This window comes from Pocillopora damicornis, chromosome 14 (assembly GCF_964200805.1).
Source record: "Pocillopora damicornis chromosome 14, jaPocDami1.2, whole genome shotgun sequence".
In the NCBI taxonomy this organism is placed as follows: Eukaryota; Metazoa; Cnidaria; class Anthozoa; order Scleractinia; family Pocilloporidae; genus Pocillopora; species Pocillopora damicornis.
Genome location: NC_142683.1, coordinates 16619969 through 16637419, shown reverse-complemented (window position 1 = coordinate 16637419; position 17451 = coordinate 16619969). Strand labels below are relative to the sequence as shown.

Genomic DNA, 17451 nt, shown 5'->3' with positions numbered 1-17451 from the left:
TTAGTGGCTATGGAGAGGATTTCAACTGAAGTTTCAATTGTGGACGTTGAAACAGCTGACAAAGAAATTAGTCAGGATGTTAATGAAGACTACTTACGAGGTTCGCTTTAAGCTTCAGTTACTTTACTACAAGAACATGCACTGTGTATTCCGGCTGTATGTAGATCGTAGCAGAGGCACAGCTGCATGTATGACCACCCCGTGGGGTGTGCTTCCTAGTTATAGGTCACGATCACGACCGAACTGACTATTGACTATAACATTTTGAACAGAGTTACAGTTTGAACAGAGTTAATTACAATAATGGGGTCGCACATTTTCGAAATTTTGGGGGTAAGAAAATTCTGAGAAAGTAGGGATTAAATGACGGAAAGTTCGCAGTTAGAAGGTCGTTACCAGCGCGTATAACCAAAAGTGACTAAGATGGGGGTCGATAATTAGCCATACAATAGACTATAATGGGGTAGGGGTTCTGAAAGGCCAACAGCAGATGCCCCACAAAAATTGACTCAAGCAACCTCTCAATTTATCTTATATTTTTTCTTCTACAGGTGGTTTTGGCGTTACCATCATGACAGCCTGCCCCGAAATAGATCAGCCACAGATACGGAAATCAGCCAAAATAATACTAATCTGGCCAAGACAACGAAATTCCTTTATCCAGTGGTCTTCAGTTTGTTGTTGCTATGGCAACTAGTTAGGGCACTTCCGAACATGATTCGTGATGTTGCTTGCATTAGGGTCCAATCCACCGCATATCAGTGCAATAAAATGCCGCTTTCCCTTTTTCAGAACAGCTAACAATAGTGTAGCTGGCTTCGCATGTTTATTTTCACCGCTGGCTCAGTTGTTGCTTTTCGGAATGTTCTACAGTTCCCCGGTTACAAGGCAATTCTTTATCAGCTAATGTTTGTTCTTTCATTCTCGACTTTGGTTCTTCTTCTCACCCTCGCCTTGTCATCAACCGATTCATTTCTATCAAGTCTTCTTCATTTTAGGTCATAATTTTTTTCTCGACAGTAAGTTATATTCTCAAAAGTTTAGCTGTAGGATTTCTAAATTACATCTATGGGCGGCCGTCACCGCAAAAAATACAAAAATATAATTGGTAGGTAATCAGTAACAGATATAGTCTAATTGTCTTCTTGAGACACTTGATCTTACCTTAAGAGATTTATTTAAAATACAAATGGACAAGTCGCCTTTGGTGAAATGAAATATTCGAACAAAAAATGTTTATACAATTCAGGAGCTGTGTAGCCAACCTTGTTGAACTGATTCAAGAAAAACACGAGTGGCCAAGTGTTAACTGAAATGGTTCAGTGTCGAAATGAGAAACGGTTCAGCTAACTGTACTTTGGTTTAATGACTTGACACAAACAGTTCAGAGAAGTGTGAAATGGTTTAAGTTATCGGCAAATGGTTAATCGTAAGCCGCAATGGTACAGTATCGAATCAATCTACTCACCGTAAAGTGAAATGGTTTAGCGTGACCCCAAATGGTTTAGCGTGACGACAAATGGTTTACTACAAACCGAAATGGTTTAGTGTTACAGCAGTTGGTTTACGCAATAACCGCCAAAGATACAAAAGGGAAATAGACAAGTTAAGCTTGAAATGAAACAGTCTATGTGGGGTCCAACGTCACAACCTTACGTCATTCAGATCGAATTTGGCGCGAAATTCGCCAGAACGAGGTATTCGCCACGCCGTCCACTCGACGTTTAACACAGGAACAAATTATTTCTGTAGCCTCGTTCATTAGACTCAGAGAGCCTCACTCCGGTAATAACCTTTTTCACATCTGTCTATTTTAGCTTTTTAGCGAATAAATTTATACCCTCATCATCTGGCCACAATATCAGTGAGTAAATGATATTTCGGATGAAACTGTTTTTATCGAGCTGCTGAACGTTCAGTAGCTCAATAATCAGTTACTGAAAATGAAAGTAAGCTTAAACTTATATTTCACAATGATATATTTTCCTATCGTTTCAAACCACAAATTTTTTTTTACTCCAATTTTTATAGTTTGTTAAAACTAAGTTAAGCCGCAACTATTAGAGACTTAATCTTGAGGTTGTAAAATTTCTAATAGTAGCGGCTTAATTAACCACGTTGGGAGTTTAAATTACTATTAGCTAGTTCTAAATATTGTTCTTTTGTTCTTTTCAGTTTCTTTAAGTGAAAACTGCTGTACCTTAAATGGAGAATTCTTACCTTGGTCATGGTAAGAATTCCCCATTTTTCTACCTCGATATAAAATAAGAATCTGAAACAAAAGGAATAAGAAAAATACAGATAAAATGCATCATTTTACACGACATCACATTTACCGTCTAGACAGTAAGGACCATAGCCAGGAAACGTGATAAAGCGATTCATTGTTTTAAGACGGCGAAACACAGCTAAAGGGCGCCTAAAAATTATATAGTTTTTACAGTTTTGAGGCGCCTTTTAGATTCTTATGCTGTTCCATTTCAAGCTTGACTTGTCCATTTGCCTTTTGTATTTTTGGCGGTTACGGCGTAAACCAACTGCTGTAACACTAAGTCATTCCGGTTGTACTAAACCATTTGTCGTCACGCTAAACCATTTGGGGTCACGCTAAACTATTTCACTTTACGGAGAGTAGATTGATGCGATGCTAAACCATTGCGGCTTACGATTAATCATTTGCCGATGACTAAAGCCATTTCACACTTCTCTGAACCGTTTGTGTCAAGTTACCGAACCAAAGTACAGTTAGCTGAACCGTTTGTCATTTCGACACTGAATCATTTCAGTAAATACTTGGCCACTGATGTTTTTATTGAATCAGTTCAACTGGGGTGGCTACACAGCTCCTGAATTGAATATTTCATTTCACCAAAAGCGACTTGTCCATTTGTATTTTAAATAAATCTCTTGGGATAAGATAAATCGTTCTCCAAAAGATAATTAGACCCCATCGGTTATTACAAACCAATTCTATTTTTGTATTTTTGGCGATGACAGCCGCTCTTAAGTGGGCTCCTGTTTCAATGTGAGTTGAAGAATTTCCGGCTTTTAGCTTGCACAGACTTATGGGCCAAAGAACTCCCTGTTTCATTTTCACAACGCGCTGTTGCGATTCTCCGTTCCATGACATAGCTTTCGTGTCTTTCTTAGTACTTTCTCAGTCTTAATGACTTTCTTTGAAACTTTTTCATGACGGATTGAGGAAGCAAGGTCGGAAAACAGTCAAACGTGCCTTCTATTTCCGCGACAGAGGTAAGAACGCATGTTTGTATCAGATTTTTTTTAATTGAAGGTAAATACTTTTGTTTCGAATTCTTTTAGTTAAAATTTCCTCCTTCAAATGTTTCTCATCTGTCCGAACTTTCTCTAATTTCCGACAATGAAAGACGTTCCTGCAGTTAGGTGACGAGGATTGCTAACTTTTACTTTATTCTAGCGTGTATTAATTGTATTGCCGCTTCGTGTTGCTTATAAACTTATTAATTTGAGCTTGTTTGAACAAGTTACAGCTATCGAATTCACAAAAATTCGCAGGCAATACCTGGCATTTACCTTGGACAAAATAAGTGACTCGGGAGAGTTAAAGGAGTATGCAAATAATATCGATTTGATTCAGTGCAAGCGCTGCTGATCGAAACACTTTCAGTTTCGTTTGGCGCTAGCTTTCTTGTCGGGCTCATGTTTGTATTAACTTAATTTGCTCCCGTACATATGATGCATTTGATCAAAGAGCGATAAACATTTTCAGCGTATTTCATGTGCTTATGTTTATCATTTTATAATTTGAAAGTAATTTTTTCTTTTCGATAGACTGCTTAGATTGTCCTTCCAAACTGTACTGTTATACTGATTTCCTTGTTAAATATTAAGACAAGTTGGTTTTTCTTCAAAAGTCAGCCAGTGATTTACTGCAAGCGTCCTTTCAATTAACTGCATTCGAGTTTTATGAATCCATGTCATCAACTGGTAATGATTGATTGGTATCTGAGTAAAGTTTTACCTTTTGTCATCTGCTAATTAATATATGATCAATCAATAATCACATCAACTGAATGTTTCCGATCAATTTTTTTTTAATCAAAACTGGTTTACTTCTGCATGAGGCTGCATGCATCTAAGTGTGTGTTTGGTGATAATTTATGTTATTACATGGCAAGATAGTCATGGGGTAAATGTAAAGTTCTGATTGGTTCTTACTTGGTCAGGATTTTTCCACAAAGAACATCATCACACCTTACAGACAATCATAAAACATGTATATATATTTCACTGTTTTTCCAGCAATAATGAACCAACAATCACCTTTACGAATATGGGTGTCAGCTCAGCTGTAGGAAATTGAATTAAATAAATATATCTTTTATAAGTTTTGACCAGTAATCCCTATTTAAAAATCAGATAAGAGAATTTTTCTTTGGTGTTGTAATTAATTTGTTCCTTATGACAAAGGATTCATCATAAACTCTCCCCTCTTGCGGAGACATGGTGTTCTTATGATTAGTGAGGTGGACTCAGGGTCGGGAGGTCTGCATTTATAACCTGGCCTGTGCTGGACTCAGGATTAAGAGGTCTGGGTTACTCTTACAGTGTCTGTCTCCACCCAGGAGTATAAATGGGTAGCAAATATTAGTTAGGGAAACCTGATAAAATGCTAGGGGGGTGAAGGGGGGGGGGGATGACAGTGGAATGGACTTGCATCCTGTCCAGGGTTGGGTAGTAATACTCCCAGTTGCTTCATGTAAGGAAACCAGGTTTAAGTAAAGCTCAGGCCCTGGATGGGCCACTTTTCAAATCCAGATGTGACCCAACTACCTACCACCTCTTAGTTTAAATGATTTAAATTGCTACTGTTACAAATTATATAAACTTGAAACGCACAGATGTTGATTTTTTCCAAATTTATTTCAGTCAATTGCATAGGAATGTCTTTGGTAAATCTTGAAATTTATTGTAATGAGAAGTGAATTACTGTGTATTTAAATATTAATGCTTGTTTTCTTCAGTATATATATCTTTTGTTCTTTTACTGCTTTAAATATGCTATTAATATTAATTGCTTGTGATTTTGCGTCTATGTATCCCTCCCATTCTCAGAAGGGTAAAAATATTTAGTTTAGAATTGGGTAATATGTTGAGCTAATTTTTTACCATTTGCAACCATTTTTTTTTCAGGCCAGGATGACTTAAAACAGCAACTTTTTGAAGGAAGCATCCCCTTACAGTTGCTATGGCTAAAGAAAGAAGTCCAATTAAGGTTCCATCTGAAAATGAAGACTTACCTGATGAAGAAAATGCTCCAGATTTTGACAAGGACACTTTACGAGGTGAGCTAGGTTCAACTTTGGCTTCAGTCATTGTTAAAACATTTTCTATTCCACCAGTTTCAAGAATGTAAGCAGATGTGAAGAATGATATTAGTACATTGCATTACCACTTTAAAGGATATTTGGCCAGTCATGACTCTCTTCTATGATTACAATATGCTGTTCATTGACTGAGAGGATCTATGACATATTATTTTCTTTCCTCAAAGTTCAAAGCAAGTACACAAAGTTATAATAAGAAAAGACTTTATTTGATCATCATATAACATCCATTTTGTAAGTTTGCATCATAAGTACCACCATCATCATCATTATCTTTCCATTATATTATGCAACAATCCATTGAAAGTTTCAACTTCCCCCAAGCAACCAATTTCCAGTAGAGTGCAAGTGTTATATCATTGAATATGGAGGTGTTTAACCCTTGACACCCTAACATCAGTATCCATATTCTCCATACTATTCTTTGTATGTTTCTTGTGGTACTGAAAAAGAGAAGTCATTTGAAGATCAATGCTTCTTAAGTTGGTGATCATTGGTCACTCTTAGGGTTTAAAGGGTTAAGGTAGTGTATTGTTTGTAAATGTTTAAGTCTACCCTCCCCACCCCTCTTGTTTGTATATCAGAGCATGTGTGTTGTGATGTTGATAATTAAAACAACGTGTTGGATTCCTTTCAAAGGTGTTGTGTACTGTTTGTGTTATAAATCCATAAATACATTACAGGTTGATAGTGAACTTTCACTAACAAATGGCTGAGAAGAAAAAAGTCTAAAAGGTCTAGGTTTTAAAGCTTGGTCAATTAGTTGAAAGTCAGGTTGCTAATTTTTTTTTTTTTTGCATAAAAATTGTCGGGCATTTGAACACATTATTGATTTTGCTTGTGGAATAGAAATTTTAGGAAACCTATCTCCAAAAGTTTAAATGCCCAGGGGTTTGCTTCAAATAGAGTGATGTTAAATTCTCATAATTATTATTACCACTGTTGTCACCCACATTATTAACATCATTATAAATATTAATCTCATCTTCTTTATCATTATTCTTATCATTTATATAATAACTATTTTTCTATAAGTAATATATTGCTTCTGGTTTTTATGATTACAACATTTGGATCTTATTGACTCATTAACAAGCTGTCTAAATGTATTAAAGGCATTATAGACTCTTCTACACTTATAGCGGAGCTCGCAGAGCATAGTCCCATAATTATACAAAATAGTAGTAACCTATCAAGCCGAAAAGATTTGGATGTACAACCGTACAAGGTGCTACTTTTAACATGTGTGGTCAACTGTACCGCAGGCATGCCAATGCCACTGCTTTGTCCAGTAGTCCAGCGGTCAGTGCACTGGGCTCCGAGTCAGACAACCCGGGTTCTAGTCCTGGCCGGGGCAAGGCGTTGAGACGTGCAGGGAAAGAAAAGAAAAAAACAAGCTCTGCTTTTAGGCTTGGCTAAATCTATATATTAATATGCCAACTCTCCCTGATTATCAGGGAGTCTCACAGGCACAGAATGAGGCTCTAATTTTCTTGATTACACTTAGATTGTTTGAAAGTAGGGATTACACTTTCTTCTAAACAACAACAACAACAACAACGGCAACAACAACAACCACAACAGCAACTGAGTCTGCTTAGTTGAGCTTTCAACAAAAAAATCTCTCATGAATTTACTGAATGGAGTGTGTCCTGTGAAGGGGGCAGGGAGGGGGGGACTGCACACATTCTCTAAGCTTTTCAGGGATGGGTCAAGTCAGGCAGGTGCAAAAGTGGTCACTGGCACAAGAGGAAAAATCTTCAGATTTTAAATCTCCAGATCTTGGTAGCGTTGCTTATACACTAATTAACTACAACCAAAGACTTTGACAAAATTATTTTTTATTTTTTCTTTGCAGCCGCAGCTGATGGTTATAGGAATGAGGGTAATGAGGCCTTCAAGAAAGGAGATTTCATCAATGCTATTCATTTTTACACCAAAGGAATTAAAATGAACTGCAATGAGAAAGAACTGAAGGCCAAACTGCACAACAACAGGGCTATTGCACATTTTAAACTTGGTAAGATGATGAGAGCTTTAATATGCATTTTTTTTTCTATTTTAAAGCTATTGAGTTGTCAGTAGTAGTTTTCTGAGATGTTTTCTGAGTTTTCTGGTGATAATTTTTGATGCATCCCAGAAAAATATACATCTTATTTTAATTGGCCTCTTAAATATACAAAGAAGTAACCTCTTACCCCAGATATCAGTGAGCATTGCAAGTTTTTCTCAAAATTATTGTAATGGAGTGGTGCTACATGTATGGCTAATCAGAGATATTTATTTTGATAACAGGAAATCACCAGGATTCACTAGGGGATGCAGAAGCAGCCATTGAGTTAAATCCAACTTTCCTTAAGGCAATTGTGAGAGGTTAGATATGTTAGCTGTGCTATAACAGTAATAATAAAAAATAACTCAACACTCTAAGGTTAAATGAGGAGTTCAATCTTGTCTAAATTAACATTAATTTAGAGGTCGAGACCACCCTGGTGTACATTTGAATCCAGCTCTTGACTGCTATGCAACTACTTTCCATTAATTTTGATGAGAATATTATTTTGAGCTGGATGAAGAACTCAATGGGGAATGCAAAGCAAAATTTCAGCACGAGTATTTTAGTTCCTTAAGCTCACTGAGTGAGGTAGTCACAGGTGTGAGATATGTTAAGTCAATATCTAGCTGTTTTAAAAAGAAGTAAGGATCAGGACTTATGGAACTCTTTAGGTAAGGAATTATTGGTCCCAATTTAAATATTCTTAGAAGTTTCAGTTGTCTTAAAAGCTAAATAAATGTAACTGAAACCTAATAGGACCTGTTTATTCTTTTCCATTCAGTTTTTTTGTTTTGTTTTGTTTTGTCTTTTTTTCTTCTGGTCTGTAATGATTTCAATGGTTTCAGGAACTTTTCTCAGAATTGAGCTACAGTAATAATATGCTTCTTTATGTTGTTGCCTACAGGAGCCACTGCTTGTGTTGAACTGAAGAGATTTGAAGAAGCAATCACTTGGTGTGATAAGGGACTAGCTGTATCCTTTGAAGGAATCGTTCATTTTTAACCGTGGGTATAATGGAAAAAGTTTCCATCATTTGATGTTTCAAGGGAGAAATTATGATGGGAACTTGTCAGCTCATATACTTTAAGTGTGTGAGATTAAAAACATAGGAGAAGTTATTACCTCATGACTAATGATATTACTCCTTTTAGCCAATTTGACTTAGTTCTACTATCCATGCCAATAACTGGTACATTATTTTAAATAACCCTTTAATTTCTCAGACCAAATTTGTAATTATCCTTACTGTCAACCATACGATTCTTGTAATGTTAGTACAGAGAATTCAGTATTGCATCAACTAACTATTTTCAAATTGATATATTTTTTTTTACTCTCAACACTGATGTTAAAGCTATATTAATTTAAAAATTGAACAAGTGCTGCTCAGTTTTTGGAAACTAGGGATTAAATCTAGATATTTCGCGTTAATTTTGAGGCTGCACACAGAAAAAACATTTTTTTGAAGTGTAGATTTACTTCATAACTGACTTTAAGACTGAATGTTATAAATCATATACCTTTCATGCAAAGCCCTCCTAATGGGCCATTTTATAGTTGTGTAATTAGTTTCCAAGCCTTTGATTTAGCGTGAGGCTGAAGGTGACCTTGTTGTAATAGAGACCAGTATCTAGAAACGATAATAACAAAGTAGTTTGCATTTAAAAATCAGCAATGTTTTTATCATAACAAGGTCACCCTTAATCATCGCTCTTGTTCAGAGGCTTAGGAACCAAGCACGCAAATGTTAAAATGGACTATTACATATCAATATGATCAGAAACATAATCTTTTTTGTTTTTTGCACATTTTTAACCCTTAACATAAAAAAGATTGACAAAAACAATAGGATCTTGTTGTCATTAAGACTTCAGTCTGTCAGTGAAGTGGGAGATAAGTCCATGGAGAAAAAAGATCCTATTAGTCATGACCACGGTAGTGCAAGTTCAGGTGATGTCAAGAAAGTCATAGGTCTCTATAATCATGGAGAAGAAGCCATAGAGTACCTCAACCTATATCTTAAAAAAGCTAAAGAAGTAGGAGACAAGCATGGGGAGGGTAACGCTTATGGCAGTCTTGGCAATGCTTATTTTAGTCTGGGTGATTTCAAAAAAGCTATAGAGTACCACAACCTAGATCTTAAAAGAGCTAAAGAAGTAGAAGACAAGCATGGAGAGGGTAACGCTTATGGCAATCTTGGCAATGCTTATTTTAGTGTGGGTGATTTCAAAAAAGCCATAGAGTACCACAACCTACATCTTAAAATAGCTAAAGAAGTAGGAGACAAGCATGGGGAGGGTGGTGCTTATGGCAATCTTGGCAATGCTTATCACCGTCTGGGTGATTTCAAAAAAGCCATAGAGTACCACAACCTAAATCTTAAAATAGCTAAAGAAGTAGGAGACAAGCATGGGGAGGGTGGTGCTTATGGCAATCTTGGCAATGCTTATTTTAGTCTGGGTGATTTCAAAAAAGCCGAAGAGTACCACAACCTACATCTTAAGATAGCTAAAGAAGTAGGAGACAAGCATGGGGAGGGTGGTGCTTATGGCAATCTTGGCAATGCTTATAACCGTCTGGGTGATTTCAAAAAAGCCATAGAGTACCACAACCTACATCTTAAAATAGTTAAAGAAGTAGGAGACAAGCTTGGGGAGGTTAACGCCCATGGCAATCTTGGCAATGATTATCACCGTCTGGGTGATTTCAAAAAAGCCATAGAGTACCACAACCTACATCTTAAAATAGCTAAAGAAGTAGGAGACAAGCATGGGGAGGGTGGTGCTTATGGCAATCTTGGCAATGCTTATAACCGTCTGGGTGATTTCAAAAAAGCCATAGAGTACCACAACCTAGATCTTAAAATAGCTAAAGAAGTAGGAGACAAGCATGGGGAGGGTGGTGCTTATGGCAATCTTGGCAATGCTTATTTTAGTCTGGGTGATTTCAAAAAAGCCGTAGAGTACCACAACCTACATCTTAAGATAGCTAAAGAAGTAGGAGACAAGCATGGGGAGGGTGGTGCTTATGGCGATCTTGGCAATGCTTATAACCGTCTGGGTGATTTCAAAAAAGCCATAGAGTACCACAACCTACATCTTAAAATAGCTAAAGAAGTAGGAGACAAGCATGGGGAGGGTAACACTTATGGCAGTCTTGGCAATGCTTATTTTAGTGTGGGTGATTTCAAAAAAGCCATAGAGTACCACAACCTAGATCTTAAAATAGCTAAAGAAATAGGAGACAAGCATGGGGAGGGTGGTGCTTATGGCAATCTTGGCAATGCTTATCACCGTCTGGGTGATTTCAAAAAAGCCATAGAGTACCACAACCTAAATCTTAAAATAGCTAAAGAAGTAGGAGACAAGCATGGGGTGGGTAAGGCTTATGGCAATTTTGGCAATGCTTATTTTAGTCTGGGTGATTTCAAAAAAGCCATAGAGTACCACAACCTAGATCTTAAAATAGCTAAAGAAGTAGGAGACAAGCATGGGGAGGGTAACACTTATGGCAATCTTGGCAATGCTTATGGCCGTCTGGGTGATTTCAAAAAAGCCATACAGTACAACAACCTACATCTTAAAATAGCTAAAGCAGTAGGAGACAAACATGGGGAGGGTAGTGCTTATGGCAATCTTGGCAATGCTTATGACAGTCTGGGTGATTTCAAAAAAGCCATAGAGTACCACAACCTATATCTTAAAAAAGCTAAAGAAGTAAGAGACAAGCATACGGTGGGTAAGGCTTATGGCAATCTTGGCAATGCTTATAACCGTCTGGGTGATTTCAAAAAAGCCATAGAGTACCACAGCCTAGATCTTAAAATAGCTAAAGTAGTAGGAGACAAGCATGGGGAGGGTAACGCTTATGGCAATCTTGGCAATGCTTATCAGGGTCTGGGTGATTTCAAAAAAGCCATAGAGTACCACAACCTACATCTTAAAATAGTTAAAGAAGTAGGAGACAAGCTTGGGGAGGGTAACGCCCATGGCAATCTTGGCAATGGTTATCACCGTCTGGGTGATTTCAAAAAAGCCATAGAGTACCATAACCTACATCTTAAAAAAGCTAAAGAAGTAGGAGACAAGCATGGTGAGGGTGGTGCTTATGGCAATCTTGGCAATGCTTATGGCCGTCTGGGTGATTTCAAAAAAGCCATAGAGTACCACAACCTACATCTTAATATAGCTAAAGAAGTAGGAGACAAGCATGGGGAGGGTAAGGCCTATGGCAATCTTGGCAATGCTTATGGCTGTCTGGGTGATTTCAAAAAAGCCATGGAGTACTACAACTTAGCTCTTAAAATAGCTAAAGAAGTAAGAGACAAGCATGGGGAGGGTAAGGCCTATGGCAATCTTGGCAATGCTTATTTTAGTGTGGGTGATTTCAAAAAAGCCATAGAGTACCACAACCTACATCTTAAAGAAGCTAAAGAAGTAGGAGACAAGCATGGGGAGGGTGGTGCTTATGGCAATCTTGGCAATGCTTATTTTAGTCTGGGTGATTTCAAAAAAGCCATAGAGTACCACAACCTAGATCTTAAAATAGCTAAAGAAGTAGGAGACAAGCATGGGGAGGGTAATGCCCACGGTAATATTGGTTATATGTATCAAACTGAGGGAGATTTGATAAAGGCTAACGAGTCATACAAATTAGCGCTTAAAATTGCTAAAGAGGTCGAAGACAAATCCTTGGAGGCAAGGGCCTACTATTTATTAGGATGCGTCTTTGAGTTGCAGGGTGGACTGCCAAAAGCCGTTGAACATTACCAGGCTAGCATAAACTTATTCAATTCCTTGAGAGTACTTCTAAAATCTAAAGACGAGTGGAAAGTTAACTTTCGAAATCAGTATCAAATGGCGTATACGGGTTTGTGGAGAGTTCTCGTAGAACAAGGTAATATAGATGAAGCCTTATTTGTTGCTGAGAAAGGACGAGCTCAAGTTCTGTCCGACCTTATGGAATCCAGTTTTTGTGGTGGAGCAAGTCAGCACAAGGCAGGTGATGAAGATTTAGCAGTGATTGCTAAGTCTACATCGATTTGGATGAAACGTTTTTCAAAAGTTTTAAAAAGCGTTCCATCAAACACCATCTTTCAGGCAGTGGACAACGCTGACGTCAATCTTTGGGTTGTGTCCGAAGGAAAACAAGTTCAGTTAAGACAAAGTAAACTCAAAGGTTTTGTTTCAGAGAATAGTGGAGCTAGCCAGTCCTTTGAGTCGTTTATGCTCGGTGTCTATACACAACTTGGTGTTCGTTCCATTTTGAGATGCGAGAATCGATCTTTGGATGCTTTGAGGGAGAGCCCTTCAAAAGTGGATGAGAAACCTAAAGAAGACAACCCTCAACCTGCCATCCAACAAAGCAAATGCTTGAGCGCTTTGTATGATAACGTTATAAAGCCGGTGGCTGACCTGATTCAAGGGGATGAGTTAGTCATTATTCCCGATGGACCCCTGTGGCTCGCTCCTTACGCTGCATTGAAGGATGGTAATTCTAAATACCTGTGTGAATCTTTCAGAATCCGACTCGTTCCATCATTAACTAGTCTTAGAGTCCTTGCCGATTGCCCAGATGATTATCACAAAAGCAATGGTGCGTTACTTGTAGGAGATCCGTGGGTATCCGAGGTTACTAACAGCGAGGGAGAGAAAGTCCTCGAGCAGCTTCCGTTTGCTAAAGAAGAAGTAGAAATGATCGGAAAAATTCTGAATATCACGCCAATCACTGGCAGACAGGCCACCAAACGTGAGGTGTTGAAAAGACTCAGTTCCGTTTCCTTAGTTCACTTTGCGGCACACGGATGTATGGAAACTGGCGAAATTGCTCTTACACCTGACCCAGACCGAACATCTACTTTGTCTACCAAGAAGGAGGATTACATTTTAACGATTCGTGATGTGTTAAATGTTCAACTTCGCGCTAAACTAGTTGTACTTAGTTGCTGCCACAGCGGTCGAGGCGAGATCAAGGCTGAAGGTGTGATTGGCATTGCGCGCGCTTTTATGGGGGCTGGTGCTCGGTCTGTTGTGGTGTCCCTGTGGGCGATTGATGACAAGGCTACTCTAGAGTTCATGAAATGCTTTTATCGACACCTTGCCGAAAGTAAACCTGCAAGCGAGTCACTGAACCTGGCCATGAGAAGCCTTAGAGAATCAGACCAGTTCCGCGACATTAAACACTGGGCTCCCTTTTTGCTGATTGGAGATGACGTCACTTTTGATTTCATGGCAAAGGAAAGAGAAAATTTGAATACAAACTTGAATAAATGAAAACTTTTTTTTTTCATCTCAAAAAGAATGACGCATGGACTTAGAGGGGTTAAATGTTTCTCTATTTTGGCAAATTTGGCTATTTTTCATTACTTTCTACTTTTTGTTGAATGGAACTCGAGATGTGTAACTTTACTTTGGTGAAGAAATAAAATTTTATTATATTTTGATCAGTGGAATTGTCTTTTTTTCTTACCCTTACAAATTTAAATGCTCGCGAAGAGAGCGAAATGTAACAAGGCCTCTGTTATGAATGCCTACAGTAGTTGAACGCGAATACGAGATTTTCGTTTTCGTCAAAATGACACTCAGCTCTATTCCTGTATTACAATCAGTTGTATGGACAACAGTTTAAAGGTAATTTTGCTTTTACATAACCAGGAGCTTGTCCACTGGGTTTTAATTACCTTTATGCTCTAAGCTTTTCATAAGCGAAGAAACAATTCGTCATTTGCGAAAGTTGGCGAATTTTTCTATTTCCAAAACTTAGATTTGCAAAATTTGCAGCCATATGTTGATAAAACTTGATGATTTTTCTACATCATAAATCACTTTGTTACAAATTAGGATTTTCTTCACAAGAAAAATTAATTAATATTTTTTTAATCCATTTTAATGCAATCTAATTCTATCAGTGCCAAGATTGCCATTCTAAGCCTAATTTGAAGAAGTAAACATCAAAGATGATGTTGTTGAATTCACTGACCATATGTTAGAGACATAAGACCTACTTTTCGTCGTGTAGCCAGCCTCTAGTCCCGTAGGCCCGGCCCACTTGACTTTTATAATATGACTCTTTCAAATGTTGAAACGAAAATCGAAATTTTTTCAGAGAACAGGCCGACAACAGGTCAAAAGGCTGGTTATCAAATGAGTTTGGTCAATTTTAGTCGGTTTTATCAAACACTGATCTGTTTGCTTTAAGGAACCAATAGAGAGAGGTTAAAAATTGTCCATGTAATCTAAACCAGGAAACAGCGACGCAGAGTTCACTATAACTGAAGTTTCCATAGCTGTGACTTTTAATGTATGTGACATGGAATTTGTTGTTTTTAGTAGGAAATTTTTTACGCCCATAACTTAGAGAAGCAGTTAAAGTAAGCCATGTAGTCCTCGTTAGGAATTATTTTGGTGAAAAGGTTCATGAATTAATGTAAACTAAGTCTGTAGTTGAAAAGGTTCAGGCCTCAGGATGAAACTTTTAATTTTTGAAAATTACCTGTCGAAACTTTTTTCTTTGCTTTAAATTTACCTAGGCACAATTTGAAGATGTCTTTTTCAGTTTTAAGAACTTATACTTAGGTATTTAGAGCACGCTTTGTAATTAGAGTCCGTTATGTGTATTTCGTGTGAAGTGTTTTGATGCTATTTTTATTTAAAGTTAAAGATAATTGTTCATTTACCTTAGTTTATATGAAGTCATGAACTCCCAAGTTCTGAAGAAAAATTCTCCCAACTGATATGAGTGTTTCTTTTTGTTGCTTATTCCGAGAACTCGATGTAACATCACGTTTCTAGTAAAAAAAACTATCCTCCAGTTTGATATTCTCGAATTCTTTTTGACACCATGTTTGTCGTTGTATTAATACTGTTTCGGAGAGTTTAAATTATGATCAGTCTTGGGAGTAATTGGGTTCATTATTGTGTCTCCGTTTAGCGCGTATTTTACTTAATGCCTCAAATAATTCTTTGTGTAAGAGACATGTTCAGTGTATTAAATACAAAAACTGCGTTGATTTTCATTATCTGTCTCTATATTCTAAGGATTTACGTTCCGTCGATTATTCGACTCCATGTGTCCTTACATCGTAGAATAAACTCCTCGAATACGCACGCTTATATGTCCCTTAAATAGCACTATACATCCCTCTACTGCAACTTTTATCATTATACAGCACAATACAATATTATACCCCTGAGTAGCTCTGTAAATCCGTAAAATGCAGTAACTATACAGCACGTCACAACAATATGTACCCCTAAATAGCCATATGCTTCCCTCTACCGCATTTTACATCACCAAACAGCGCTATATGAAGAATTTCTCCAATTTGGCGCGAAAATAGTTTTGGATATTTGTCTGCGGACATTGTTTGTTCCAAGATGCGAAAACTGTGAGCGAGGGACATATAACGTCCGAGGAAAAATATACGTGCATATTTTCGCGCAAAGTAGAGGCTATTGTGTTTTTTATCCTTCAAATATTTTGCAACGCACTTGAAAAATGTTTATGAACAGCTTACTTAGTTCAATTAATAAAGGGAGTAATAAAGAGCGTTAGCCCTTCATTAGAGCGATTGCAAAGGGCTAACGCTCGAAACGTGAGCTTTCAATTTACGTAATCAACTCAGATGATAAGACTAATTTATCCTGAATTGAATGAAGTTTGAAATGAAGACTTATCGTGGTGGACGTAAGGTTTGCAAATTTGGGAATATCGCTTGGGTTGTATTCTCGGATATCACCCAGTTTTAGCTGGGGGATTTTCAGTCACTTGCTGCGTTTATACCAATCGCGCGCGAGCAAAAAAAATTGATGGGTCACAAACAGCGATATGTAACCCTAGATAGCTCTATACTGCCCTCTTCTGCAGTTTACATCACTATACAGCGCTATACAACAATATGTACCCGTAAGTAGCCTTGATCGGCATAATAGAATACATCGAAATGTTCCAGCCTCACGGGTCATGTTTTATGTCTCTCTCCAAGGTTCCTCAAATACTCGATGAAAACCTCTGCGTCGTATAAAGAAAACGCAGCATTTTCCAATGCATTCATGACTCGTCTGACGTGAAGATACAGAGATCGAGAGTTGATTACGGCTTCAAGTTTCAAACTCTTAAAGGGGGGAAGTATGTCTTGAAATCTTGGCTTGGACTCAAAAAGTCTAAAACAAAATCATTCATGAACGTTGTTATCAATTCTGAATAATTGAAATTCGATTCACGTTTACTTTAGCTAATAAATTTTACTCCCATTTTGCCACAATATCCACAATAAGACACACGCACACACGTATCTCAGTTCTAAAAATAAAAAGATACATGACAGGGTTGACTCAAGAGTACAATTGGTATGGAGGCTCCGGGTAATGGGCTCCTGCCAATACATTAATTTTATTCACCGGCGACCTCAGCGGAGAAACCTGGAGGACGGATGCGTAACTCGGAAGTATGAACAATACTTTTCCATTATTTTCTGATGACGTCTCTAGTGCACGCAAATCTAATAAAAGGACTGTTAAAGGGCTATGAAACTCAGACTCAAATGTTTACTCTACGTTCCAGTTGATAACAGCCTTTAATGTACCTAACAAATTTTCTTAATAGCAACATTGAACATCTAAAATTGTCGAAAGCTGCGACATTCGGATATGAATTACAAGTTCTTTGAGGTTATAATTCAGGTCGGCAAGTAGTTTTTCTTTGAGGTAGAGGTTCAACTTCTGCCTGAAAGAAAAATTACTTCTCATCTGCCGACCTGAATTCTCACCACTCAATAAACGTAATGAACTCGTGTGCTCATGCCCCCACAGAAACAAAGCGTTACTGCGTAGCAATTGAACAAATAATTTTAACTTACCGCCACGCCTATAATGCAAATTTGTAAAGTGTATAAACGATGGTTTATATACTTTACAAATATAGATATATCTTTAACTATCTAACTATCTATCTATCTATCTATCTATATATATATAAATGTGGGGGTAGAGTCTACCTTGGCATAAAGTGCTCAATTCTGTAGTAGCAGAG

At 37.6% G+C, this 17451-nt stretch overlaps 1 protein-coding gene and 1 long non-coding RNA gene across 4 annotated transcripts in view; both read left to right on the top strand.

Moving 5' to 3' along the window:
• The window catches only part of LOC149034742 (uncharacterized), a 367942-nt gene that overhangs the window by 149011 nt on the left and 201480 nt on the right, over positions 1-17451 (top strand). The gene's annotated exons all lie outside the window — the stretch shown is intronic.
• LOC149034753 (uncharacterized) lies at positions 3060-15436 on the top strand. Its single transcript, XM_089194451.1, has 6 exons — positions 3060-3252; positions 5173-5324; positions 7225-7386; positions 7662-7739; positions 8327-8394; positions 9255-15436. Exons 2-6 carry the CDS (start codon positions 5228-5230, stop codon positions 13692-13694), a joined length of 4845 nt encoding a protein of 1614 aa, XP_089050577.1. The 5' UTR covers positions 3060-3252; positions 5173-5227; the 3' UTR covers positions 13695-15436.

What these genes read in the sequence shown, in the direction of transcription:
- LOC149034753 (XM_089194451.1), top strand. Translation starts at nt 5,228, where the DNA reads ATGGCTAAAGAAAGAAGTCCAATTAAGGTTCCATCTGAAAATGAAGAC. An exon ending in TGACAAGGACACTTTACGAG is followed by an intron (nt 5,325 to 7,224) that starts GTGAGCTAGGTT and finishes TTTTCTTTGCAG; the next exon opens with CCGCAGCTGATGGTTATAGG. An exon ending in TATTGCACATTTTAAACTTG is followed by an intron (nt 7,387 to 7,661) that starts GTAAGATGATGA and finishes TTTTGATAACAG; the next exon opens with GAAATCACCAGGATTCACTA.